Raw genomic sequence first — 27,228 nt, 5'->3', positions numbered from 1 at the left:
CTTCAGTATTAGTTAAAGACTGAAAGACAATTAGGCAATGTGCTACTGAGGTACATCAGCTCTTCATTTTTGAAAACATTGTTGGGAACAGCAGTGATCTGATTAAATAATTTGAAGTAATAATCAGTCTTGATTGCAAATTTTTATTAAAAATTGAAAATCACATGTCAGTGGTAATTGGTTTCAATCATATCTAGATCATCATCAGACCATGTCTCTGGAATGCAAAAAATAATTTTTGTTTCAGGGTAACAGATATCAAAATTATAAAATCTGTGTACTGAGTAAAATATGGATGCATGGTCATAGTAACATAAGATGGTTCTTATAGCATTAGGTGGTGAGCAGAGATGATGAGCAGAGCACTACCAAGTGTCGGAAGACACCTCTGGCAACAATGACACTTGTAAGTGCTCTCCTCATTGTCTCTGTTCACCACATAATGGTATAAGAAGCTTCTTATTTTATTATAATTGTGTGTCCATATTTTACTGTGTAGATGGATTTTGTAATTTTGGTACCTTTTACACTCCAAGGAAAATTATTTTTGCACTCCAGAGAAATGGTCTGATGATAATCTATATATGATTAGAACCCATTACCATTGACCTGCGATTTTTAATTTTTAATAAAAATCTGCAATCAAGACTGATTATTATTTCACATTATTGCTGTTCTGTTTTATTGTCTTTGGTGTCAGAATTACCTGTACCAAACTACAACAAAATTTTGTTTTCCCATGTCAGGATGAAACACTTAGCAAGTGCTGATACCATTCCTTACTCCAGAAGTCCATGTTGTTGTTCACCTCCATCTCTAATGTCAATAGGTCATTAAACCCTGTTGTACCCTCTTTCATTATTCAGCTTACTTTGAATCTGTTACATCTGCTGAATCATCAATCACCCTTCTGAGTTATAGATGATTTGTGTGTGTAACTGCAAAAAGCATAATGACAAGAATCTCAAGACACTATAAGTAATCATAGATGTGACCTGTCACAATACATCGTTTTGTTAGACGAAATGAGATGCTATTCCACTTTTGTTTTTGAATGTTAATCATTGCTTAGTTACATTTAAAAGCAAATAATAACTGCCTTATGTATGATTTAGTGTTGTATGAAGTCTGATAAAGATATGAGTACTGGTACGGAAAAAGAGTGTAGCAATTTTCTTGTGCAAAGGCACACTGTACAGTTTTCATCGTAGCTAATAAGTAAAATATGCAATTTTTCCCACGAACACAATCTAATAATGCACTGTAAGGCACCCTGCAACATATCTGACAAACAGGTATCAGAGATTTTTTTTTTGGGTAGGGAGGAGGGAGGGGGGTGCAAAAGTCTTTCCCTGCCATTTAATATTTCAGTTTAACATCACATTTTATATTTGTAAGGTTGATCAGTCATGTCCTATTTTAGCAGGAAACAGAGGTTGAATATGGCACATTAGGCTGTGTGTTAATTTTTTATGTGTGCAACTGACTGGATAGAGGTAAGACAAAATGAAAATTCTGTCTTAGTTTCAATGACAATTGTCACTCAGCTCAGCTCAAAAATCTGTATCAAACAGTCAGACAGTTAAGTATGTGAGGTGACACAGTTCCCAAGACAACTTAATAATGATATTATATGGCTTGTGAAATTTTTCAAGCCTTTAGACAATAGGCCATTCCAGCAGCTTTCATGGTGGTACTGTAAATTCAACAGTGAGTGTTGTTGTTGATAATGAAAGGGGAGGGGAGCAGGAAACTCAGTGAGAACACACAGCCTATTCCTATTGAATAGTGCAACTATGCCCACTGAGCTTAATTTCAAAATCCAGCAGACTGTTTTTAACAGTGTGAGATGCTTCACACTGGGACACTGATGAAAGGTTTTGAGATTCTACTACCTTTCGCTCTCTCTCTCTCTCTCTCTCTCTCTCTCACTCACTCACTCACTCACTCACTCACTCACTCACTCCCTCCCTCTCTTTTCCAACCACATACTGGTGGTGAAACTTTCTACCACCATTATCATTCTACATCTGGTTCAAGTATCACTAAAGGACTCATATTCGGGAGGCAATCCTGATTTAGGTTTTCCATGATTTCCCTAAATTACATGAGGCAAATGTCAGGATGGTTCCTTTAAAAGGACATAGCTGATTTCCTTCCTGATCCTTCCCTATTCTTAGCTTGTGTTTCATCTCTAATGACCTCACTGTTGATGGAATGTTAAACATTTATCTCCTCCTCCTTCAAGTATCACTCTACTACTCTGACATAGCAACTTCAGCTATGGAGCCAGTTTACTTTCAAGATAATAAAGGCAGCACCACCCATGGCAAGACAATCAGTGTTGGTTAACAATGGTTGCCAATCATTCCCCTGTGACTACATGCATTAAACACTAAAGAACGTTCTCACAAAGAGCTAGAGAACTAAAGTGGCACAAATGATAAAACTCAGTCAACAGTAATATAACAGAATGAGTCACCCTTCACACTGTTGCCAACAATGAGTCAGGTTTACAGATGGCAAATGTACTAAGAGACTAATGAACTGGACAGCCTAAATGAATGTGGCTATGTGATGGTGTGAGTCAAAATCCAAGATTTCCTGTTGGCCCTTTTTGTCACTATCTGAGGATAAATTATGAAGAACTGTTACATAGAATTTTTACATAACCAACTTTGACATTTGATACAGATGTAGCTCCCAAAGGTAACTACGACCCATTTGAGGCTGCTAACTTTATACAGATATGATACAATAACTATGCAAATAAACTTCAACATTACATCTGGTCTTTCCAATCCCTTGGCTTGAACATTATTTGGAATCTACTGTTAGTTTTAATGCAGATAATCTAGAGCACATTCCCTCCCTTTTGTTGCTGATGGAACTCACTCTTACATCATATGATTCACTGAGTACAATTCCTTTGAGAACAATTCACAAAAGTGTACATTCATTTTGCCAGAATTTCCAGTTGTATGATATGCTAGTGATGAACACTGCATATCAATGATCTTCATTCAAAGTTACACACCATTCTGATAACTATCTGCATACTAAAAGAAAAAGGTTATTGCTTTGATTGATCTTACATTCACGTGTTAATTATATTTGCACCATTGTGTGACAAATCACACTGTGTTTATCTTGAGTAGTATAATTTTATATTCTATGTTGGTAACAAAGTTTTGTAATATTTTTATGTAAAACAGACAGCTGATAATTTCATGATTTCTATCAAAAGTTATATTTTGCTTGGTCATTGCCAAAAAATGATAGGTTGGAAATACATACTTCTCTTTTTTAGTTTAAATGTATAATCTATATCACATATGTATACCTGCATCATCCATTCTACTATATTTGGCACAGGATGAATTCACTGACAATATTTTTTGTATGTGCCAAGGGTGGACATTTTGAACCCTCCTGTCCTGTACCAGGACATGGAACAAGAAACTTGGCCCAGTACCTCTCTTTCACCTACCAAATTGCACAGTTCTCCTGTGTAGCTTGCAGAACTTGCACTCAAAAGGGTATTGCAAAGAAATGGCTTAGCTGTGGACTAGAGGATGGTTTTCAGAATGAATACATCACTCTGTAGCACAGCATGCACACATGGCACATTCTGGAAACAGCACTTTCATTGTTCTAAAGATACACAATTTCAAAGCAAAGCCCGCAGATTTTCTATCCTGTTATAGCTAATTGCATGTTCCATGACTTACTTGAACAGTATATTGTACTGAAATGGAATGAAGCAGTTTACAAATTATTAACATAATTTAAGATCTCAATGTTGCTTCAACTACCACCGATACTGCTATATTTTTCTTTCCTGTTTATTACTAGCATGTCTGACTGCTGTACACAGAACCCAGATGGCTAAATTTTTCCTTTCCCTTTGTATGGTGCAGTCAGGGATTTTCCTTGATTGCAGTGAGATACACTAAGCCTTCTGAGGTCAACTGAAGAACTTCTTGAATTAACTGTAACATTTTCACTCTCAAATAAGACATTAACAGCTGGGAGAGTAATTGCCTGATCACATAGCCCTCCAGCATTTCCATTGAATCATAGCAGGCAAATGTGCTGTAACATAATAATCCCATGAAATTTAGTTTAACTTATAGTGTGCTAAATAACATGTGTTCTCACTTCTGCACAGAGGCAATAATAATTAAGCCATGCATCCAGCACATACACACACACACACACACACACACACACACACACACACACACACACACTGCCCTTGGAAATCTTAGTGAAATAATATAAGTACTCCTTCAAAGCCAACTGACAGAAACACAAGTACACATACATAGTTATGTTGTACTGGCTGTCTAAATTTTTCCTTTTCTTTAGCTCAATTGTGCAGGGTTGTATTGGGTGCAGTGGGTAAGGGGAACAAGGGGGAAGGGAGTGATGGAGGGAGAGGGGACTGGTGGTGGGAAAGGAGATGCAGCAAGAGAATGGGATAAGAGTGATGAACTGAAGTGAGAATCAGGAGGAGAGAAGTGGAGATTGGTGTGGGAGAGGGGCTAGGAGAGAATCAGGCCAGGAGACAGTTCCTGTCCATGTAATTTAGAGGCACTGATACTGGGGTTGGGAGTCCAGGTGGTATGAGTTGTGAAAGAGCCATTGCAGTTGAATATGTTGTGCTCAGAAGAAAGTTCTGCCACAGGGTAGGCAACTTTCCTCTTGGCCACAGTTTGGTGGTAGCCATTAATTGATCAGGTGACCAATTATATCTTCACCCAACTACTACTTCTTTGATGCAAAATTTATAAACAAAGCCAAATGAGAGTTTGGGGAATCCTAATGGCACACTCATATTTCAACGTATTTATTGGCCATCTAGAGGAATCCTTTCTAGTCATCTAGGATCTTAACTTGTTGATGATATCTTCATGATGTGAATCCAGGTCTATGATACTATCCTCATTCCCTAACAGCCTTAATCTCTTCTCTGCTATCCATAACATTTCGCCGTCTTCAGCTCAGCATACCATCTTGCATGAGACTGACATCAATCTCTTCAACAGCTATGTGAGAGACTCTGTCAATACAAAGTGCACCAATTATCAACAGTACCTCCTATTTAACAGCTACCATTCCTTCCACATTAAACAAGCCCTTCTGATAAAATACAGGCATCTGTGAATGCTGAAGTACATCCTCCATCAAGGCTTCAACTACCTTTCATTGTGCCCTTCATCCTGTTTTAAATTTTTCTCAGCTCTTCCAGAGTGACAGTCTGTTGCTAGCCAGTCTATGAAGTATCCTGGTTCACCCTTATGTCACATGTTTAAAAGACAGCTTTGCAAAAGTGATGTATACCAAGAATAGTATACCATACCTTATAAGGTAACGGTTCAGTCTGATATGTTGAAACGAGCTCTGAAATTTTTTATACAGGGGCAATATACTGAAAGCAACACTGGGTCAAAATTTTTGTTGCTAAGACATGCCACAAGTATTTTTGAAAAAAAGTTATAAAATTGCCAAATTTGTAGCTCACCAAGGGGCTGGAGCAACATACACCCCTCCCATAGCTGTAGCAGACAGCGAACACTAAACACAGCAAGAGCTACCATACCACATCAGTAGACAGATATCACGGCACAACATGGCCATAATTTGTAAGGCAAATTTCAGATTCTTTTGATAGTTTCTCTGATACAGTTGTTCACAGTTACTATTCACTCAAATTTGCAACTCATTTAATATCCTTAATAATTAGCAGTTGTCTTTACAATATCACTAAGTGTTAACAATTATGATAAAAATGAATTAATTTTCTTCATGTTTTCTTCGCGTATGTTTGCTAATGGTATAGGTCTTTGAGCAGGTCCCAGAGTTTCACAGTAATGTGGAATACAGTTATTGTTTTCAACCTTGCAAATATAAAATGTGAAGAACATAGTATGCACTGGAACTAGCCTACTTTTCCTGCAGACCTAAATAAGTGTTATTTATTAGTTAATTTATTGGACATTCGTTTGGAACATATCAACATTTAGTTAGAAATTGTGTAAATATTAGAAAAAACAGGAAATAACTGACAGTTCTGTGAATTGTGTTTCAACATTGGCTATTGTTCTAATTGAAGCCCAAAAAAATATCGTATCTTCCTAGCCCAAAGAAAACATTACAGAAATAGCTTTTGGCAACAGAAAAACAAAAACTGTAAATTTTTTGGATAAATGAAGGAGGGAGAAAACACTTAAAGTTAAGCAGTGTGTAAAGCCAGTTTCATTTCACAAAATCTGAATATCAATTTTATAAATGTAAGAAGGGTTTGCATGAAATATGCACAATAATGAATTTTGCAAAAGTGTGAAAGAAAAACAATTCTAAAGATTTAGAACTGCTATTGAGAGTGAAAGCATCATTACCGAGGGAGATCTATGAGGCCCTCTGAATTGCAAGTGAGGTGAACATTACTGATTTCCAGAAAAGGAAGTTGCAAAATTGCGATGTTTACTACAAGTAAACATGCAGGAATGCTGTCATTAATAAATAATACTATAGAGAAATTCATAGCTGATGTGAAGATGAAGCCTCTTGTTATCCCCCAAAATGCTGTGTATAAAGCCAATCAGTCAGGTTTCATGCAAGAACTGCATACAAACTGCACTTTATCATACTGAGCAAAAAAATATACAGCCTCTGTGCCTATGGTTAATGCTAAGACACATTAATATAAAACAATGCCCGTGATAAGTAAGTATTAGTGGATTACTGTCTCACCAGTTTTATATACACTGAAGTGCCAAAGAAACTGGTATAGGCAATACAGTCTCTTTGCCATTGGAGAGTTCTAAGACACATTCATATAAAACAATGCCTGTGATAAGTAAGTATCAGTGGATTATTGTCTCAGCAGTTTTATATACACTGAAGTGTCAAAGAAACTGGTATAGGCATGCCTATTTAAATACAGAGATATGTAAACAGGCAGAATATGGTGCTGTGGCAGCAGCACCTATATAAGACAACAAGTGTCTGGCACAGTTGTCAGATTGGTTACTGCTGCTACAACGGCATGTTATCAAGACCTAAGTGAGTTTGAACATGGTGTTATAGTTGCCACATGAGCAATGGGACACAGCATGTCTGAGGTAGCAACGAAGTGGGGATTTTCCCATATGACCATTTCACGAGTTTACCATGAATATCAGGAATCCAGTAAAACACCAAATCTTTGACATCACTGCAGCCAGAAAAAGATCCTGCAGGAATGGGACTAACAGTGACTGAAGAGAATCATTCAATGTGACAGAAGTGCAATCCTTTTGCAAATTGCTGCAGATTTCAATTCTGGGCCATCAACAAGTGTCAGCGTGTGAACCATTCAAAGAAACATCATCGATATGGGCTTTCAGAGCCGAAGGCCCACTCATGTACCCTTGATGACTGCATGACACAAAGCCTTACATCTCACTTGGACCCCTCAACACTGACATTGGACTGTTAATGACTGGAAACATGTTGCCTGGTCAGACGAGTCTTGTTTCAAACTGTATCAAGTGGATGGATGTGCATGGGTGTGGAGACAACCTCAAGAATCCATGGACCCTGCATGTCAGCAGGAGACTATTCAAGCTAGTGGAGGCCCTGTAATGGTGTGGGGTGTGTGCAGTTGGAGTGATATGGGACCTCTAATATGTCTAGATACTCTGACAGGTGACATGCATGTAAGTACCCTGTCTGATCACCTGCATCTGTTCATATCCATTGCACATTCTGACAGACTTGGGCAATTCCAGTAGGAGAATGCAACACTACACACATCCAGAATGACTTCAGGAACACCCTTCTGAGTTTAAACACCGCCAAACTCCCTAGATATGAACATCATTGAGCGTATCTGCGATGCCTTGCAATGTCCTGTTCTGAAGAGATCTCCACTCCCTCGTACTCTCGCAGATTTATGGACAGCCCTGTAGGATTCATGGTGTCAGTTCCCTCCAGCAATACTTCAGACATTAGTTGAGTCCAGACCACGTTGTGTTGTGGCACTTCTGCATGCTGATGGGGGCCCCACATGATGTTAGGCAGGTGTACCATTTTCTTTGGCTCTTCAGTGTATGTCTTCAGGAACCTCAAAAAAAAAAAAAAAAAAAAAAAAAAAAAAAAAAAAAAAAAAAAAAAAAACACTTTTCAGCTGCAAAAATATTGTAATCTGTGTAGAAAAGTGTGGAAGAATCAAAGAGAATAAGTTTCAGTATTACATCCAAAATATCTTCTTATCAGTTGCAAAAAATAATTCATTGTTTTTGTTGGGCTCTTGGCCTAAACATAATACACCACTGTCTTCAAGAGGACAATGAAAATACTTTTAATACACTTCAGATTTCACCTGGAACTAATAGTGTGTTTCAGCCTCTCGATAAAAATTTTCAACAGTGTAAAGCATTTTTCAGAAAATTATGACAATATAATTTCCTATAGCTCTTTCTCATTCCAGCTTTATCAGCGGAACAGTATTATTAAACTTCAGTCATTTCTGCATTGTCAGTTTGCAATACCACACCTTATGAATTTAATGCATTAATGTTTGTTTCATCACATGTCCCTGGTGTAAGGAAAATGTTTGCTTTCATCACTCCATAGACACATTGCATTTTAGTTAACAGTGTGTTTCTCTCAGTATGTTCTTCCTATCTGAAAAATTTCAGGGTAGGTTTTGACATGTTGGACTAGACCATTCTCTTGTTTGGAGACTATGCACATAGGCATAATAGGTACACTTATTTCAGTATTGCACCAGTCATTGAATATTCTTAGTAGGTATGCACTTGCTTAACTTTTTGCTTTTCCCATCTTATATGTCAATCGACACATATTTCTAAAAAATTAATATAATTATTTTGCTGAATTTCGTTGTTTCCTAATGTAGCCATTGTGTTGGTTTTTGTTTTATTTCTTCTATGGTAGAAGGTCATTCAAACAGTTTTCTTATCATTAAGAATTAGACAATTATCTTTAAATCATTTTTCTGCTACATCTGTTGTTCTATTAGTTTTCTGCTGCTATTCATAATCAGTCTTTCTTTTCATAAAGAAGCTTGCATCATCAGCAAATAATATCAAAAATTGTTATGATAGGTCATTAATAAAAACCAAGAACAATAATAGTCCCAATACATAACTCTGTGGCATAATTAACATTTTCATATTCAGTACACTTTACCTTCATGATAAATTTCTATTCTTCTTTTCCTATCAGATATATCTGACTTTAACAGGTCATAGGAAACTCCATGGACACGTCAAACATATAGTTTTAAAAGAACTAGATAATGATTTATGAGGTCAAAATCTTTTGTAAAGGTCCACAAACAATCCACAAATTATTGCATTATCCTCTACAGCTTTGTAAACAAGTTTTAGGAAACTGAAGAAAGCTATTTGCATTGATTTGTCTTTTCTGAAACCATACTACACATTTATAAGCTCTTCGTTTTTGTTTAGGAGGTCTAACACTCTATTATACCGTACATTATATTTCAATTCTTTTTTAAGATAATATTGTTAGTGGTCTAAAATTTCTGATGTCAAACTTGCCACCATTTTTATACACTAGTATTACTGTTTATGGCTTAAGTCCTCTTGGAAACACTTCAGGGGCAAAGGAGTCACCAGTTATGTCAACAAGTTGAGGGACAGTATTACCAGCACTACCAGTATATGCAATACTTTTGTCAGGGCTACCATCAAATCCACAGGTCATTTTTGTCTTTAGTTTAGTTCATATGTTTATATGTTTATTTATTAGCCATTTAGCATGTTTACAATGCAATTGGCTTTGTCAAAATACATTTTGCATATTTAGTGATAACCCTTTGTACTTATTTGAGTGTTACTGGATATAGGTGCATTGTACTTTCACCTATTGGAATTTCTACCATTGTGTTTTGATTATATTTACTTGTGATCAGATTTTGAGCTATATTAGTATAATGACTATTAAATACATTGTCTATTAGAAGTGGATCAGCAACAATTTCATTTTTGTGTTTTATGGTGAATTTATTACTTGCTTTATCATGCTGCCTGTATGATTATTAACAGCTTCCCATGTTGATTTCATTTTGTTGTTCCCCTGTCTGATGTATAAATCATTATACTGCTTTTTTGCAGCCTCTACAGCTTCCCGGTACTTATGCCTATTGCACTTCACATATGGTTTCAAAGTAGTATTCTGCTTTGAATATTTATATATCAAACACTTTCTGATGCCTTTTTGATTTTGCTTGTTATCCATGCATTTGATTTTTTGTTAATTGTAATTCTGTTTAGAGGGAATGAAATATTATAACAGTAATTATAATTAGACAAGACTATTGAATCTACATCTACATCTACATCCATACGCCGCAAGCCACCAGACGGTGTGTGGCGGAGGGTACCTTGAGTACCTCTATTGGTTCTTCCTTCTATTCCAGTCTCATATTGTTCGTGGAAAGAAGGATTGTCAGTATGCCTCTGTGTGGGCTCTAATCTCTCTGATTTTATCCTCATGGTCTCTTCGTGAGATATACATAGGAGGGAGCAATATACTGCTTGACTCCTCGGTGAAGGTATGTTCTTGAAACTTCAACAAAAGCCCGTACCGAGCTACTGAGCATCTCTCCTGCAGAGTCTTCCACTGGAGTTTATCTATCATCTCCAAAACACTTTCGCGATTACTAAATGATCCTGTAATGAAGCGCGCTGGTCTCCGTTGGATCTTCTCTCTCTCTTCTATCAACCCTATTTGGTACGGATCCCACACTGCTGAGCAGTATTCAAGCAGTGGGCGAGCAAGCGCACTGTAACGTACTTCCTTTGTTTCCAGATTGCATTTCCTTAGGATTCTTCCAATGAATCTCAGTCTGGCATCTGCTTTACCAACGATCAACTTTATATGATCATTCCATTTTAAATCACTCCTAATGCATACTCCCAGATAATTTATGGAATTAACTGCTTCCAGTTGCTGACCTGCTATATTGTAGCTAAATGATAAGGGATCTTTCTTTCTATGTATTCGTAGCACATTACACTTGTCTACATTGAGATTCAGTTGCCATTCCCTGCACCATGCGTCAATTCACTGCAGATCCTTCTGCATTTCAGTACAATTTTCCATTGTTACAGCCTCTCGATTTACCACAGCATCATCCGCAAAAAGCCTCAGTGAATTTCCGATGTCATCCACCAGGTCATTTATGTATAAGGTGAACAGCAACAGTCCCAGCGGCACACCTGATATCACTCTTACTTCGGAAGACTTCTCTCCATTGAGAATGACATGCTGCGTTCTGTTGTCTAGGAACTCTTCAATCCAATCACACCATTGGTCTGATAGTCCATATGCTCTTACTTTGTTCATTAAACGACTGTGGGGAACTGTATCAAATGCCTTGCGGAAGTCAAGAAACATGGCATCTACCTGGGAACCCGTGTCTATGGCCCTCTGAGTCTCGTGGACGAATAGCGCGAGCTGGGTTTCACATGATCGTCTTTTTCGAAACCCATGTTGATTCCTACAGAGTAGATGTCTAGTCTCCAGAAAAGTCATTATACTCGAACATAATACGTGTTCCAAAATTCTACAACTGATCGACGTTAGAGATATAGGTCTATAGTTCTGCACATCTTTTCAACAACCCTTCTTGAAAACGTGGATGACCTGTGCCCTTTTCCAATCCTTTGGGACGCTACACTCTTCTAGAGACCTTCGGTACACTGCTGCAAGAAGGGGGGCAAGTTCCTTCACGTATTCAGTGTAAAATCGAACTGGTATCCCATCAGGTCCAGGGGCCTTTCCTCTTTTGAGCAAATTTAATTGTTTCTCTATCCCTCTGTCATCTATTTCAATATCTACCATTTTGTCATCTGTGCAACAATCTAGAGAAGGAACTACAGTGCAGTCTTCCTCTGTGAAACAGCTTTGGAAAAATACATTTAGTATTTCGGCCTTTAGTCTGTCATCCTCTGTTTCAGTACCATTTTGGTCACAGAGTGTCTGGACATTTTGTTTTGATCCACCTACCGCTTTGACATAAGATCAACATTTCTTAGGATTCTACTGGTACAGAACTGTCAGTGTCCTTGTTCCAGCTGACATTTTTCAATATGTGATTGAAGCCCCTAATGCCTTCATCATTAATTAATCTTCTATCTACATATTTGTCAGTATTGCATTTCTTGTGAGATTTCTTTAAAATCAATTTAATTGCTTGTTGATCAAAGAAACTTGTATCAATGGGCTCAGCTCTATTGCCACATTTTGATTTATCAATGAATGTTTGGTCAACAGTAGTTTCACATTTGCTTTAACACCTCGTGGTACCTTCTACACATTCTTTATAAACATTTAAAAAAAAAACCCTAATGACATGGATAGTGCAAGACAAGTAAATTAATAGGAGACACTTGGGGCTGTGAATGTTGGGAAATACCCCTAAGGTGTATAACAAATGGTGACCATGTAATGTCACATCCATAATACAGAGGGTGTTTTTGAGCCCATGTGTAAATGGATGAGTGAATGATGCAGAGGTTGCATTGAAGCAAATGGAGCAAATTTAAAACACCTTTTGTAAATGTGAGCTGTTGTAAATGTAGAAGGTAAAGAATTATTGTCCTTACTGTAACGAAGTTCTTATACTGTGTTTCTTTCCTGTTCTCCTCTCTCTCTCTCTCTCTCTCTCTCTCTCTCTCTCTCTCTCTCTCTCACTTTCTCTCTCGCCTCTTATATATATATATATATATATATATATATATATATATATATATATATATATATATATATATATATATATATATATATATATTTTTTTTTTTTTTTTTGTAAAGACAATGCAGGTCATTTACTGGTAATGATGCAATTCAGAAGCTTATACTCATTTGATTGTGGCACAGCATGGTAGCTTTTTGTTGTACAGTACTTTGCAATAAACCAGCAGAGACCATGAAACTGGTAAGTAAATTAATAAATTAATACCTCAATGTAAACACATATTTGTGTCATGCGATGAAAAAAATACTGTCTGCTCAATGCATGACTCAGACCCTGAGCCTGACACACTGAAGTCAGACACATAACTGCAGAGCCACACGGATGTGAATACTTGACTTGGGTTGGGATGGTCAGGCGTGGCTTAATCGCTGCTTGCGTGGCAAGATACGTCATCTGGTGGCCTCACATGTTCAATGTTTGTCATTCATTTTTGTGGTATTTCCCAACATTTGTGGTCTTACAGTAAATTATTTGTCTGATCATCACCTATGTCACTTCAGAGGTTTTTAAATGTTAATAAGAATCACTATGTGTATCAGCATTGTACATTCTTAGCTGATTGATCAGTTGCTATCCTTTTCTGCAGTTACCCATGAAATTGACATTGAAATGTCCAAACACAATTGTGTATTTTGACTAACTGTTTAGTCAGTTCGAAATTCCAAGTAGCACAGCTGAATAACATATCTTCCTACAAAGAATTCTTTTCATAACCAGATGCAGTCCATGTCCCATATAATCACTCCTCCTTAAAAAACAGTTAACATCTGCTATATTAGCATGACTTCACTGGTCAACACTTTCCATCATTATATGGTATATTATTCCAGTCTCCCCTATGAAATGAGTGCACAGAATCACTTTTGTTTTAGTTGTTTTTGAAAGTAGCCTGTTCACAATATTCTGGAATTCTTTGAAATTCTATGTCATTGCTCCATCGAGAACGATCACCCAGTGAAGTTTATTAAAATTCTTTACCCTTTTTTTTTCTTTTTGCTAAAACCATATTTCAGTTGTGATTTCAGTTTGATTATGGATGACACAAAAGATCTTGGTGGCAGTCTGTGATTTAGTAAACTAGCCAGAGTTATCCACGACAACATGTTAATAATAACATCTTGTGTCTTGCACCTGCACATTTTTCAGCATAAAACTTCCCTACTTTTACTTACTATGACCTATTTTAAGGGCGTTACTATCCTCATTATTTCTTGTCTATTGAAGAGCACTTTTTTTGCTTTTGGAGTTTACATAGTTCATCGCAAATAGCATGTCATAGCAGTCTGTGTGTGCATTCTTTTCACAGGTTTTTTGGTTTTACTCGCTCTGTATTGTTTTTGTACACAACTTTTGTTCAGTTATCCAAAGAAGTCAAGCTTTCTTGAATGAATTTGATCATATATTGCTTTGACATCAGCTTAAATTGAGCATGCTGATCATAAGTTATAAATTAGGAAGACACTCATTTAGTTTTGATATTTCATGTGAATTCATAGACCTCTTTGCCCACACAGTCAGTGCTACAATAAGGCAATGCCCCCTTGTGAAGACCTGAACATGGCTTACAATTTCCATTTTTAACTTCTGAATTTATATTTTATGACAGAGAATACCTTATTTCATAGAGATAACACACTTTTCTGTCAGAAAAAAAAAACTGGTGCTGTAGTTATTGTACTATGCCAATGCTAGCATTTTTCTAGTTTAGGCTGCTAATTGTGTCCCATTAGAACAAACATGGATGTATATATAAAGCATGTAATTTTAAAACCACAAAATAATAATTGCAGTATAAAGAGCTGGAGTTTCATTAGTCTTAAGCTTGAGTCCAAAATGTGTATTTGTATCACAGTCTAATATTGTGTTTGAGTCGAAGAGAGTTCAATATCCTACAAGAGGGTATTAGTGATTTCAAGAACTGGAGTATAGTTGAAATTATGCAGTTATCTGATCAGACACTGTATAGTAAGGATCTTATACAATGCAATGTAGTGTATAACACTGAATTTATTAATCATTACATAGAAAGTAATTTGTAATGTTCAATAATATAGCTGCTGCCATATTCATAGATGCATAAATTCTCAATAATTTTGTATTTCCTATTCAGGAGAAGATCCAATGAAATGGAAACCCACTGATCGTGGATATGTAACGCACCTAGTAAGTGCTATATCTGAATGGGTTGTTTCTGTCAGCTTCTGCCTGTTTATTCTCACGTTTTATAGTGAGTTTAAGGAAATCTCTATCGAATCACCAGTATTCAGGTAATTTTAATTTGTATGTAATAAAACTGATGACTGTTCTGGTGATGGATTTTTAGTTGGCACTGCTTGTTTAATATTACACAGACTTTCTCAATGTTTAAAATGTAGATTTCCAAAACGATAAGCAAAAAATAATACAGCTTTGTAATTTAATAATGGTGATAATATGATTCTAGTCAAAATAACATGTGATATAGTGAATAAGATAAAAATGAAAGTAAATTTCATGAAACTAGCACCAAAAAAGAAACAGTTAGAGGTTGGCAGAGTATAAATGAAAGAAAAGCCATACAGAAAAAAACAACTAATTTTGGAGACAAATGGGCAGCTGACGGCCAACACCTTCAGGTGGCAGCAATGGTAGGTGAGCTGCATTGACTACATACTGCACCCATGTGCTTGGTGAAGCCATGGAAGTGGCATGCAGAGATTGGTAAATTCCAACTGCCCCTGTCTGGCAGACCGTGATGGGCAAACATATTTGTATGCAACTCCAATAACAATGTTGCATGTACATGGTCAGCACGCAGCAACATGGTGGGGCTTGTTCCACTGGTGCTGGAACTCTGCCTGTGCTGTGGCATGTATCAAGTGGCACAGTGGACTCTGTGAACTTTATACCAGCATGAAGCAATGTGCCACTGCAGTGCACTGTGGACAGCTCCCAGCTCACATGATGAAATAGTGATGAATACTTCTGACTAGCCACACAGTGTTGGATGTGGACCATGGATCTCCAGCAATTTTTTGGGCCAAATGGTATGTGATCCAAACTTCTGACACCAATATGTACATACCACAACTGGTATGGAGGTGGTCTGTACCAAGTATCAGAATGAGTGCCAGAAGGGAGGCAGTTTGAAATGAAAGAGGGGAGTAAGAAAAACTTTTGACTTTATTCTGACAGTAAGGTGTATGTAAGTGCATGTCCAGGCTGGACTGGAGGAGTGTCCAACAGACTGAGTGATAGTTGAATATGGGAATAGAAAGAGGAGAGAAATCTGTTTCATGATTGAACTAGCTGGTGACTGGTCAGAGAGAGGAGAGATGGAGGCAAATGGCAGAATGTACAAGGCCATCTGCTACACCTGAAAGCTACAAACCAAGATGAGTGCCTGTTCTGCCTTAAATATGGAAACCAAGAGAGTGACTTCACTGTTTTCTTCTCCCCAGGATATGGCCATTAGGAACAATGCCTCCCTATTGACAGATCGGTGGCATGAGTAATTTAGTGCATTCACCAGAAGGCTGAAAGGTTAACCTGTCAGCTGCTTTTACCAGAAAGAACTGCCTCTGTCCTGAAGGGTCAAGTCTGTTGGTCACACACTGCAAGAACTCATGCTGTGGACTTAAGCATGTAGGCTGGTTCAGCTACATGAATCAAAGTAAATTTAAAATTCTCAATAAAGTATCAATGAATTACTTCAGTAACTATAACTGGCTTGGCACCCTGTACAATACTTCTCCCTTCCATAAGGCTCATGTTAGTGGGGCATTGACGCTTGTGGGAGCTTAAATCTGTGGGAGGGATATGTTACAATTGTTTGTAGTTAGTGTAAGTGGGGAGGGGGGGGGGATTTATATGTAGTTAAATTTCTGGGATTTATCAATGATGTAAATAACAATCAATACTAAATGTCTAATTTTATAATTGTTTGTAGTCAATCAGATTGTTCAGGGGAAAAGTGATGTTGATTTTCATATCACAGAATCACTGGACTTCCAATCAGAAGTCATACAATAATTTGAAAGTATTAATCTTATCCTTTGAGAATATGTTACATTATAATATAATAATTGGATAAAACACAATGACACCATAAGTATTCCCAGTATTAAAAAACTTCATTAATAAAATTGCTTTTGTACTGCAAAAGCTATATGCACTTGCGTGCTTGATGTGTTATAGATACTGGTTATGCCAAGAGAAAAGCTCACTCACAATGGCAAGAAAATGAGAGGAGTGCTAGTTGGACATGGCAAGAAGGGAAACATGATGCTTCAGCAATCTTGGCTGGGAAAGACAAAATAGGAAATTGGTACAGCCAGAAAATGAAAGAGTAAAGAATATCATTGGTGACACAGCAAGAGGATAAGAATCAGACAGGGGAGAGCAAAATTAGCTGAGCCACTGAAGGCAATCGCCATGGATATAAAATCACAACACAGATTGATGGAATAGATTATAGTGGTCTGGCCCCTCAGCTGTGTGAAGAAACTGTGCCATGAAACAAATGTTGAAACTCATCTCTGATTGCCATGAAAAACAACACAAAGTTAAAATAAGGTAATGTAAAAGAAATTAGGAGCTGCCAAAAGCATCAGTACACTGGAAAAGTTGTTCCAGATGAGGGTGTAAATGGCATTTGAATTACTGGTAAAAATGAAGTCTTAGAACCAGTGTACTGAAACAGCATGTTTTGTGATTCCCCTAAACAGGTAAAAGTACAATCATTAAAGTATGGACTCCTTTTAGCCCCACAGAAAGTAAATAAAACACTAACTACCTCAAAAGTTTCTTCACATGTTCATAAAACAAAACTAAACATGTGTTTATAATCAAAGATAAAGGACTGCAATGATTCTGTATAATAGCACTTGTTGCTGTTAATCAAGTCCCACAGAAAAATTAGCTCAACAAGGGAATGAAACTAAAATACAAGATAATTGCACAAAAGAACATAAATGTGGAAAGCCCTACCGTGACAAATGGTTGATGCCTACCACACTAAACCCATCTCCTATCAGTTTTCATATGTAAGAATGTTACGCACTAACTCATCTATTATCACCTGAAAAAAAATCCATTAATTCAATACCAGTCTAATTTCCTTCTGTAGCAAAACACATGGAAAATTACTGATTGCATAGTATTTGAAGAAATGAATGAAAAATTATGTGGCTACAAACTTATTCTACTTCATTGCCACTGCAGATAAAGCCTGGTTTCAAACTATCATTCAATCTACTAGATCATCAAAAGTTTAATATATCAACACAGTGCATTAAACGACAGGTCTGAAATCTACTGACAACATGTAAGTGATGCCACTCCTACAGTATATGAAATTGTCTCCAAAGAGTGATTAACACAAAGCAGCTCTATATACCTATTCAACAGCAGCACCACATAAAAGTAAATCATGGAACCATCTATATCTATAAATAACACACAGACTCTACAAATGGTAGATACAATGCTAATGTACACAACAAGAACTAAAAATAATTCTCGTATCTCTGAATGATGCACTATTGTGACAGATGGAATTACAGTAACTCATATTTACCAGGTGTCTTTCCTATGGGTTGGCACATACATTTTTTCTGTTGTTTTGGCAGATATTTGCAGTTTTGTTTTGCAACTTGTAGCTGGAGTGAACTCAAAAAATGACCAAGTGGGCAGCATGGTGGGGAAGGCACTAAGCATAGAAAAAATGCGATAGCCATATTGCAAGGCTGACAGGGTGGGATATTCTTTGTGGGATAGAGTGAGGTGCCTACAATGAGGGGGAGGAGGGGTGGTTGCGCATCACAGAAAACACATCCAGAATGGCTCCAGGAACACTCTTCTGAGTTTAAACACCACCAAACTCCCCAGACTTGAACATTATTGAGCATATCTGGGATGCCTTGCAACGTCCTGTTCAGAAGAGATCTCCACTCCCACATACTCATGCAGATTTATGGACAGCCCTGTAGGATTCATGGTTTCAGTTCCCTCCAGCAATACTTCAGACATTAGTTGAGTCCATGCCACATCATTTTGTGGCACTTCTGCATGCTCATGGGGTCCCTACATGATATTAGGCAGGTGTACCAGTTTCTTTGGCTCTTCAGTGTATATTGTCGTACAGGATTTTCACACTAAGAGCGATACTTTAGTGCTGTATTAATACATGTATGCTCCAATTTCTTCTGTGTTCGAAAATAACATGCATAGAAGGGAGGTGTACGGACAACAACATCCCCATCTTGGATTGGATAAAGTGGATTTTTTTAACTGGGGAGTCTACGTGGGGGGTGGAATGGCAGTTAGTACTTGATGCCCAAGCTGCACCTACTTGACTCGCAGTGTGGTAGGAGTTAGTGATGCCAGCCCATGGCCAGTGGCAGGCACGATCACAAGGGGTCAGCCAACGAGAAGTCATGGCTTTGCATGTCACGACTAGCAGGTACAAAGAAAGGTTGTGGCTGGATGGCATTTCAGGTACTTTGTACACTCAATAGATGGTGCTGGACTAAACTGGATGTGACTGGTCAGTTTTTTCTCATTGGAGATGATGTGTTCAAGTAAGATAATGAACACTACATTTGTAAAAAATATAGTAGGTGTACTAGTTTCTTTGGCTCTTTAGTGTATGTGACATGTTTATCATCTGTCTGCTTGTTCTAACTAATTCTTTGACAAACATGAAGGCTAATTTATTTTAATAATTTTTTAGTGGCAGAGAACTATATTACATGATACTTCACGATTTGCTGAACTTCCTGGTCTCTTCCAGATACAACACCAAATAATCTCCCAAACAAATTTTCACTTTTTCCTATGGCAACTGTTAACTTCTTGATATATAACAATGTGACATGCCTAACAGATCCTAGTACAGATTCAAATCTAATGCCATTCAGGTTTTATTGGTGAGCTGGAACACAGGTTTTTAGTATGTGATAAAACTGAAAAATGAAAACTGTAAAGGGAAAGGCAAGTGGTGGCATGTCAATCTACCAGCAACCCATGACCAGATTTTTTCAGTGGGTGAGAGATGTAGAAATTATGCTGGCCAGGGTAATACCTGAACACCCCCTGTATTGGGGTACACCAGTACAGCGTGGAAAACAGGAGCTGAAAAATAACATCGAGGAGACCTGGAATATAAGGTACAATCACTGGGAATAACACATCAGATATATGAGGGCCGTTCAGAAAGTAACCTCCGGTTGATTTAAAAAAATACACCAAGTTAAATAAAAATATTTTAATATATACATCTTACAACTACATCTTTGCACTATTTTTCTACACAGTCTCCATAGCGATTGAGGCACTTATCGTATCTCTTCACAAGCTTTGAAATTCCTTCTGCATAAAAATCACCCGCTTGTGCCTGGAGCCAGCCTGTGACCGCATCTTTGAGCTCTTCGTCGTCATCAAACCGCTGTGACCCGAGCCATTTCTTCAAATGCATGAAGAGGTGATAATCACTTGGCGCCAGGTCTGGGCTGTAAGGTGGATGGTTGATAACGTCCCACTTGAAGGACTCAAGAAGGGCCGTTGTTCTGCGAGCAGAGTGAGGACGGGCGTTATCGTGCAAAAAAACGATACCGGAAGTCAGCATACCACGGCGTTTGTTCTGTATAGCCCGTCGTAACTTTTTTATTGTTTCACAGTACACGTCTTGATTAATGGTCGTACCACGTTCCATGAATTCAACCAACAACACCCCTTTGGCATCCCAAAACACCGTTGCCATCAGTTTTCTGGCAGAAAAATCTTGCGAGGCTTTTCTTGGTTTGGTAGGCGAATTTGAATGTGCCCACATCTTTGATTGTTCTTTTGTCTCAGGGTTCACGTACTTAATCCAGGTTTCGTCACCGGTCACGATTCTGTTTAACAATGGTTCTCCTTCGTCCTCATAACGTGACAAAGTCTAATGCAGAGGCCATTCTTTGAGTTTTGTGGTGGTCGGTAAGAATTTTGGGCTCCCATCGTGCACAGAACTTACGGTAACCCAATCTTGCTGTCACTATCTCGTACAAGAGAGTCTTAGAAATCTGTGGAAAACCAGTAGACAACTCCGACATTGAGAAACGTCGATTTTCACGAACTTTTGCATCAACTGTCTGAACGAGTTCATCAGTCACCAATGATGGTCTACCACTCCTCTCTTCATCATGAACGTTTTCTCGTCCACTTTTAAATAAACGTACCCATTCACAGACAACTCCTTCACTCATAACTCTTGGTCCGTACACGGCACAAAGCTCACGATGAATAGCTGCTGCAGAATATCCTTTGGCTGTAAAAAACCTTATGACAGCACGCACTTCACATTTGGCAGGGTTTTCTATTGCAGCACACATTTCAAACTGCCACAAAAACTAAACTAGCGCAGGTACGACGTTCACTCGACCACGGCTTGATGCCGACTGACCTGTTGAGTGCGTGAACGCACAGATGGCGTCACTACTCCCCCCACAACCCGCACTGTGACCAATCGGAGGTTACTTTCTGAACCGCCCTCGTATAATGCCTGCTGTCCAAATTACAGGCTAAACATACTATAGATGATCATGTTGTGTTCCCAGTGGAACCTCAGATCATCATACCACAAACTCGACCTGTATGGCGATAACAACTGCAATCTGGCAACTTTTGTTCTACTCAGAAAGTTCCTCTATGAATATGTACACCTTGACACTGTACACAAAAATGAAAATCTTCTGAAAAGATGATGTGCTGCCACTGTTGTATCCTGTTTTGCCATTATGCACACTACTGTAGGCAAGTCTCTCTCTCTATTGCTGTGTTAAGAGAAGTCTCAACAACAGTTGCTCTACTTAAAGTCTATGTGAATATTTCTCATGCTACAAACACAGCCATTTGTTTCTGTGTGCTAGTCACACAGGTTCACTGAGAACCTGCATGACATTGTGTATGGCAGCCCTGAATTCATCAGTTTCATATTCACATGGCAGTCATGGGATACTGACGAACATGAGAAGCAGTATCATGTAACAATGCTCCACAGTGTCGATAGGTCATGATTCTGCCAGTTTTGAATTCTGACACATACTGATAGATGTTCATCCTCCTTACATGAGGCGTAATATGGTCTTCTCATGAATGGACAACATTCAAATGTGATTTCCAAATGAGATACCTGCTCTGTAATTTCTATACAGTGAAACCTCACATAGCAAGTTTAATTCATTCCAGGATCTTACTCATAGTGCAGAACACTCATTAAGCAAAACAATTTATCCCATATGAATTAATGTAAAATATAATAATGTGTTTCATTCAGAAAAAGTACTAAACATTTTATCTTATTCATGCTATTTATTCAAAGAAAATTAAATATAAAGTATTGTGTACTTTATTATTCACAATATATACATAATTCTTTTTTACAAGGAAGCTGTCTATAATCTGCCAACGCTTCAACACTTGGCGAAAATGTGGCTCAGCATTATCATCAAACAAATTTGTAGCATGCCTAGCCACTGCTCTATTGGGTTTATGATTTTCAATGCATTATGCAACTGATTCCCATGCTTTCAGCATTTCTCTTATTGTGCTAGAAGATTGCTGCTTTGCTGTTACAGCCTCCTCTCCTCTGAAGGACTCCTCTCCACAACTCCCTGCTGTGAAAAACACTGTAACTCTATAAACTCTTTGGCAATCATTTCTTGGCTGTGATCTTCCATAAGCTCATCGATATCATTGTTATCCACTTCTAGTCCCATACTCTTGGTCAAAGACACAATCTTGTTGACTGCAGGCTCAACAGTTACTGATGCAAATACCTCAGGGTCACATTTGACAATGCACTCCAACCAAAGCTTCTTCCAAGCAGAAGTGAGAGTTCTCTTGGTAACCACTGCCCCCATCTTTCTGATCATGGTTACACAGGCAACGATGTTGAAGTGATATTTCCAAAACTCTCTGAGAGTAAGACTTGCAGCTTCAGTCAACTCAAAACAATGCTCAAAGTGTCCTTTTGTGTAGAGCTTCTTAAAGTTAGAAATAATCTGCTGGTCCATAGGCTGGAGTAATGGAGTGGTGTTGAGAGGCAGAAACTGGATCTTGATGAATTGAAATTCTTCAAGGAGGTGGTCTTGTAGGCCTGGAGAATGGGCAGGACCATTGTCCATAACAAGCAAGACATGGGGAGGCAGATTCATCTCTAGCAAATATTTTTTCACTGAATGACATAACATTTCATTGATCCAATCACAAAAAAGATCACATGTGACCCAAGCCTTGTTGTTGGACCTCCACACCACATTTAACCTACTCTTCTGGACTTAACGCTTCTTGAAGGCTTGTGGAGTTTCTCAATAGTAAACAAGCAGCGGCTTAATTTTAAAATCACTACTTGCATTGGCACAGAATAGCAGTGTGAGACAGTCTTTCATTGGCTTGTAGCAGGGCAATAGATTCTCCTCTGCTTTAGCATCTTTTTCCAGAATAGACTTGTCTCATCACAATTAAAAACCTGTTGTGGCAGATAACCCTCAGGATCTACGAGCATCTTTAAGATGCTGAAGAAGTTCTCTACTGCCTTTGTGTTGGAGCTGGCTGTTTCGCTGTGCTTCACAATGCTGTGGATGCCGGTTCTTATCTTAAGCTCCTTGAAACACCCACAGCTTTCCTTAAACATTTTTTTGGCAGCTGATGATCCTGGCATCTTCTTAACAATGTCAGCAAAATCATTCATGCCTTCTCACAAATGATGTTCTCGTTAATAGTTCAACTTGCAATTGCTTTCCATTTATCCATACAAGGAGCAACCTTTCAACATCATCCAGAATATGAAACCAGTGTTTAGCTACTCTTGTCATTCCCTTTGAGGCATCTATCTCCTTAATCCTGTACTCGCTGTTAAGGATAGTGCAAATAGTGGATGAAGACCTATTGCATGTGTGTGCTACATCAGCAACAGTCACACCACATTCATGTTTCTCAATGATTTTATGTTTCTTTTCTAAGGCATTTTCTTTCTCTTATGTTTGTCTTCTTATGACTTTATTTTTGGGGACATTTCTACAAAGGTTATTAAAATTTACACACAAAAAACACTGTGTGAACACAAGTTCAGAAAAATGTGTGAGCACAAGCTGCACTAAGATGGTAGCAGAAAGAGCGCTCCCCAGACTGCAGTCTGTACTAAAGACATTGTTCATGTGATGCTGCTGACAATGATAGGTGTTTATATTGTTGAACATTTCCCTCACTATGGACAAACCGCTGGTGACATCACACTAAATCATCATCACTCATTATGCAAAACATGGCTCATTAAGCAAGTCATTTTTTTGTAACTTGTTTTGCTTGTTATACAAATTGCGAACTGTGGGAGTATGGGAAGTGCTCATTAAGCAAGGTTCCACTGTATGCAAAAGGCAATGTCCTGACTGACTGACTTACTGACTCACTCATCATCGCCAAGCCCAAATTGCTGAGGATAGAAACTGGAAATTTGGAGAAGATGTGGATCTCATACTTTAGGCATCATTTAAGAATGGATTTTTTGAAATTCTAGCCCTAAGGGGATGGTGAAATAGGGGATGGCCCTTTTTTTTAATGAAGCTCTTAAGGAAATTTGGAAGCCAGCCAGACCTACAAAAATTGGTATTTCATTTCTCAGTCATAAATAAAGAAATATGTGTTTCGGCATATTCTGGAAATTTAACCCTATGGGGGTGAAATATTGGGTGAAAGCTTTTTTTGAAAATATATTATTATTAAAGAACTACTAAATTATTTTCAAAGCTACATCTGTGAACAGTGGTACTTGACTTCTCAGTTAAGGTAGAAATAAAGAGAAACGTGTTTCTGTGTTTTTGGCCATTTAACCCCTAAGGGGGTGAAATAGGGGATGAGAGTTTTTATGAAAATATTTTATTATGAAAGCATTTTTAAAGCTAAGTCTATGAAAATTTTAGGCTGGCTTCTCAGTTAGAAATAAAAAAAAATTGTTTCACTGTTTTTGGAAAGTCAACCTCTATGAGGGTGAATTGGGGATGAAAGCTTTTATGGAAACACTTCATTGTGCAAGCATTTCTGAAGCTACACCTATGAAAATTTGTATTTGGTTTCTCTGTTAGAAATAAAATATATGCATGTCACTGTTTTTGGAAATTCAAATCCTACAGGGGGGAGGGGGGGGGCTGAAATAGGGGGTGAAACATTTTGTGAAAATATTTCATTTCAAAAGCATTTTTAAAGCTAATTCTTTGAAAATTGGTATTCGGATTCCTAGTTAGAGATGAGAAAATATGTGTTTCAATGTTTTTGGAAATTCAACCCCTGATGGCATGAAATAGGATCAGACTGATTCCCCAGCCGAAGCCACTGAGGATAGAAACTTAAAGTCTGGTGAGGGTTTCGATCTTATATTATATGCATTGTTTAAGAACTGATTGTCCAAAATACCTCCTAGGGGGTGAAAGGCTTTTTGAAAGTATGTAACTATTAAGGGAATTTGGAAGCTAAAACTACGAAAACTGGTATTTGGTTTCACAGCCAGAAAATAAAAAGCATGAGTTTCAGCATTTTTGGAAATTCAACAACTAAGAGGGTAAAACAGTGGGAAAGTTTTTTTGAAAATAATTAATTACTAAAGAACTATAAAAGGATTTTTAAGGCTACATCTATGACAATTTGTATTTGACTCCTCGGTTAGAAATAAGAAAGTAGTTGTTTCAGTATTTCTGGATATTCAACCCCTAAGGTAGTGCAATGGGGTTGAAAAATTTTGAGAACATATTTCATTACATTAAAAAAAATTAAAGCTAAATTTATGGAAATTGGTATTTCACTTCTCAGTCAGATATAAAGAAATATTTGTGAGGGAATGAAAGTTGCTATGGAAATATCAACACAAGAATCCGAAAGGCGAGACTATCAAGAACTTTGGACTCCAGCTACAAGAACTGCTTTTTTTTTCTCAGAAGCACATTCAGAAAAGGCCATGCTTATATGGTCTTAAGCTTAGAACCTTTTGCAATTTGTGAAGAACATGAAAATTTGATTAAATAAAAACAAAAAAACCTCTGGCCACACAGTCTATGTGAGTGAAGCAGTGGGTGCTAAGCTAGTCTTTCCTTATATACAGGCTGTAGATGGTGTTATTATTAACTCATTTGTGTTGTTGTGCTAAATGCTAATCATTTGCATATCCAAGAATGTAGTACACTTCATGACAATTTGAAGTTTGTTGTGTGCTGCCTTCATGGTGTTGCAAATTTAATGGCCAGTAGTGTAATTTCATTTCATCTTTTTAATCAGAAACTGATCAGTGATCTGCTATCTTTCAGGAAAAGCCCACCTGATGCCAGTACGACTAATATTCAATTATAATCAAATTTTGGGTGAGTTCTTTGATATTAAAAGGCCCACCAGATGACAGCACAGCTGATATTCAGTTATAAAATTTTGGATCAGTTGTGTGACATGGGACAGTTAATACTCAAATCCACTGAAGCAAGTATGTGGTTCAGTCTCAGACTCACAAAATGTAAGGTTCATGTATGGCAACATAATGCAGTCTGTTTTCTTCCTAAATGCTGTATATTTATGACATGCCTTCCAGTGTAACAAAACTTTCAGAATAAAAATGTTGTTTTATTTTGTATTCTGAGTTTGAAGCGGAACTATTCATTTCATGTGAGGACTAAATTTTTGTTTTATTTTATATTTTGAGCAATTCATTCAGAATATTAACTGGTGAGAATAGAAAGCAAAAGGTTCTTTAATTTGTACTGTGAGATGGTATGAAGAAAATTCTGCACCATTATGTATATGATATGATATAATACTCCAAATCTTCACTGGAAAATGTGATAGAGAGAACTCCAAAAGGAGGCCCTCACCAATAACTAACTACATAAACATAACTGTGATATAGATATGTATGGCAGATGTGACAGTGTGGGTGAGAATTTCTGCTTTTGAATAATATTTGGACACTGCAGGCAAGAATTCCTGCTTTTGTATAATATTTGGGTTTTAATACCCACAGTGACCAACTTAAGTATTCACCAATGTGTTGTAGTTCCCCTTCTCCCAGTTCAAAGTAGCAGTTACACAACAATGAATTGTAACAACTGTATAACTAAATTTAATGTGACATATATCCATAGATTATTGCCATTAAAATGATATTGCTTAACATGTTGACTGCCATAAGTCTGCCAGTGGACAAGACACCATGTGTTCACCACTGACCATGAGCTCCACTCCATTTAGTTAAGTACCCCGTATATCTTTGGATGAGATGTTTTACAGTACAACCACCGTCATATGCAGCTTTTACAGTACAACCACAGTCATATGCAGCTTATTGATGAAACATGTACTGTGGATCAACATGGCTTGTAGATGCAATGTGGGGTTGGTGAGATATAATCAGTCTAGTCTTTGTTGCAGTTG

General features: G+C 37.6%; 1 protein-coding gene across 2 annotated transcripts in view; it reads left to right on the top strand.

Moving 5' to 3' along the window:
• Positions 1–26,431, top strand: part of LOC126249584 (DNA damage-regulated autophagy modulator protein 2-like) — a 235,703-nt gene extending 209,272 nt beyond the window's left edge. For both annotated transcript variants that reach the window (XM_049951249.1, XM_049951248.1), the window contains exons 6-7: positions 14,912–15,068; positions 26,115–26,431. In XM_049951249.1, coding sequence (XP_049807206.1) covers positions 14,912–15,068; positions 26,115–26,157 — 200 coding nt within the window. In that variant the 3' untranslated portion in view covers positions 26,158–26,431. The remainder of the gene's footprint in view (positions 1–14,911; positions 15,069–26,114) is intronic.
• The last annotated feature ends 797 nt before the right edge of the window (positions 26,432–27,228 follow it).

This window comes from Schistocerca nitens, chromosome 3 (assembly GCF_023898315.1).
Source record: "Schistocerca nitens isolate TAMUIC-IGC-003100 chromosome 3, iqSchNite1.1, whole genome shotgun sequence".
Taxonomy (NCBI): domain Eukaryota; kingdom Metazoa; phylum Arthropoda; class Insecta; order Orthoptera; family Acrididae; genus Schistocerca; species Schistocerca nitens.
This window is presented reverse-complemented; position numbering and strand designations above follow the sequence as displayed.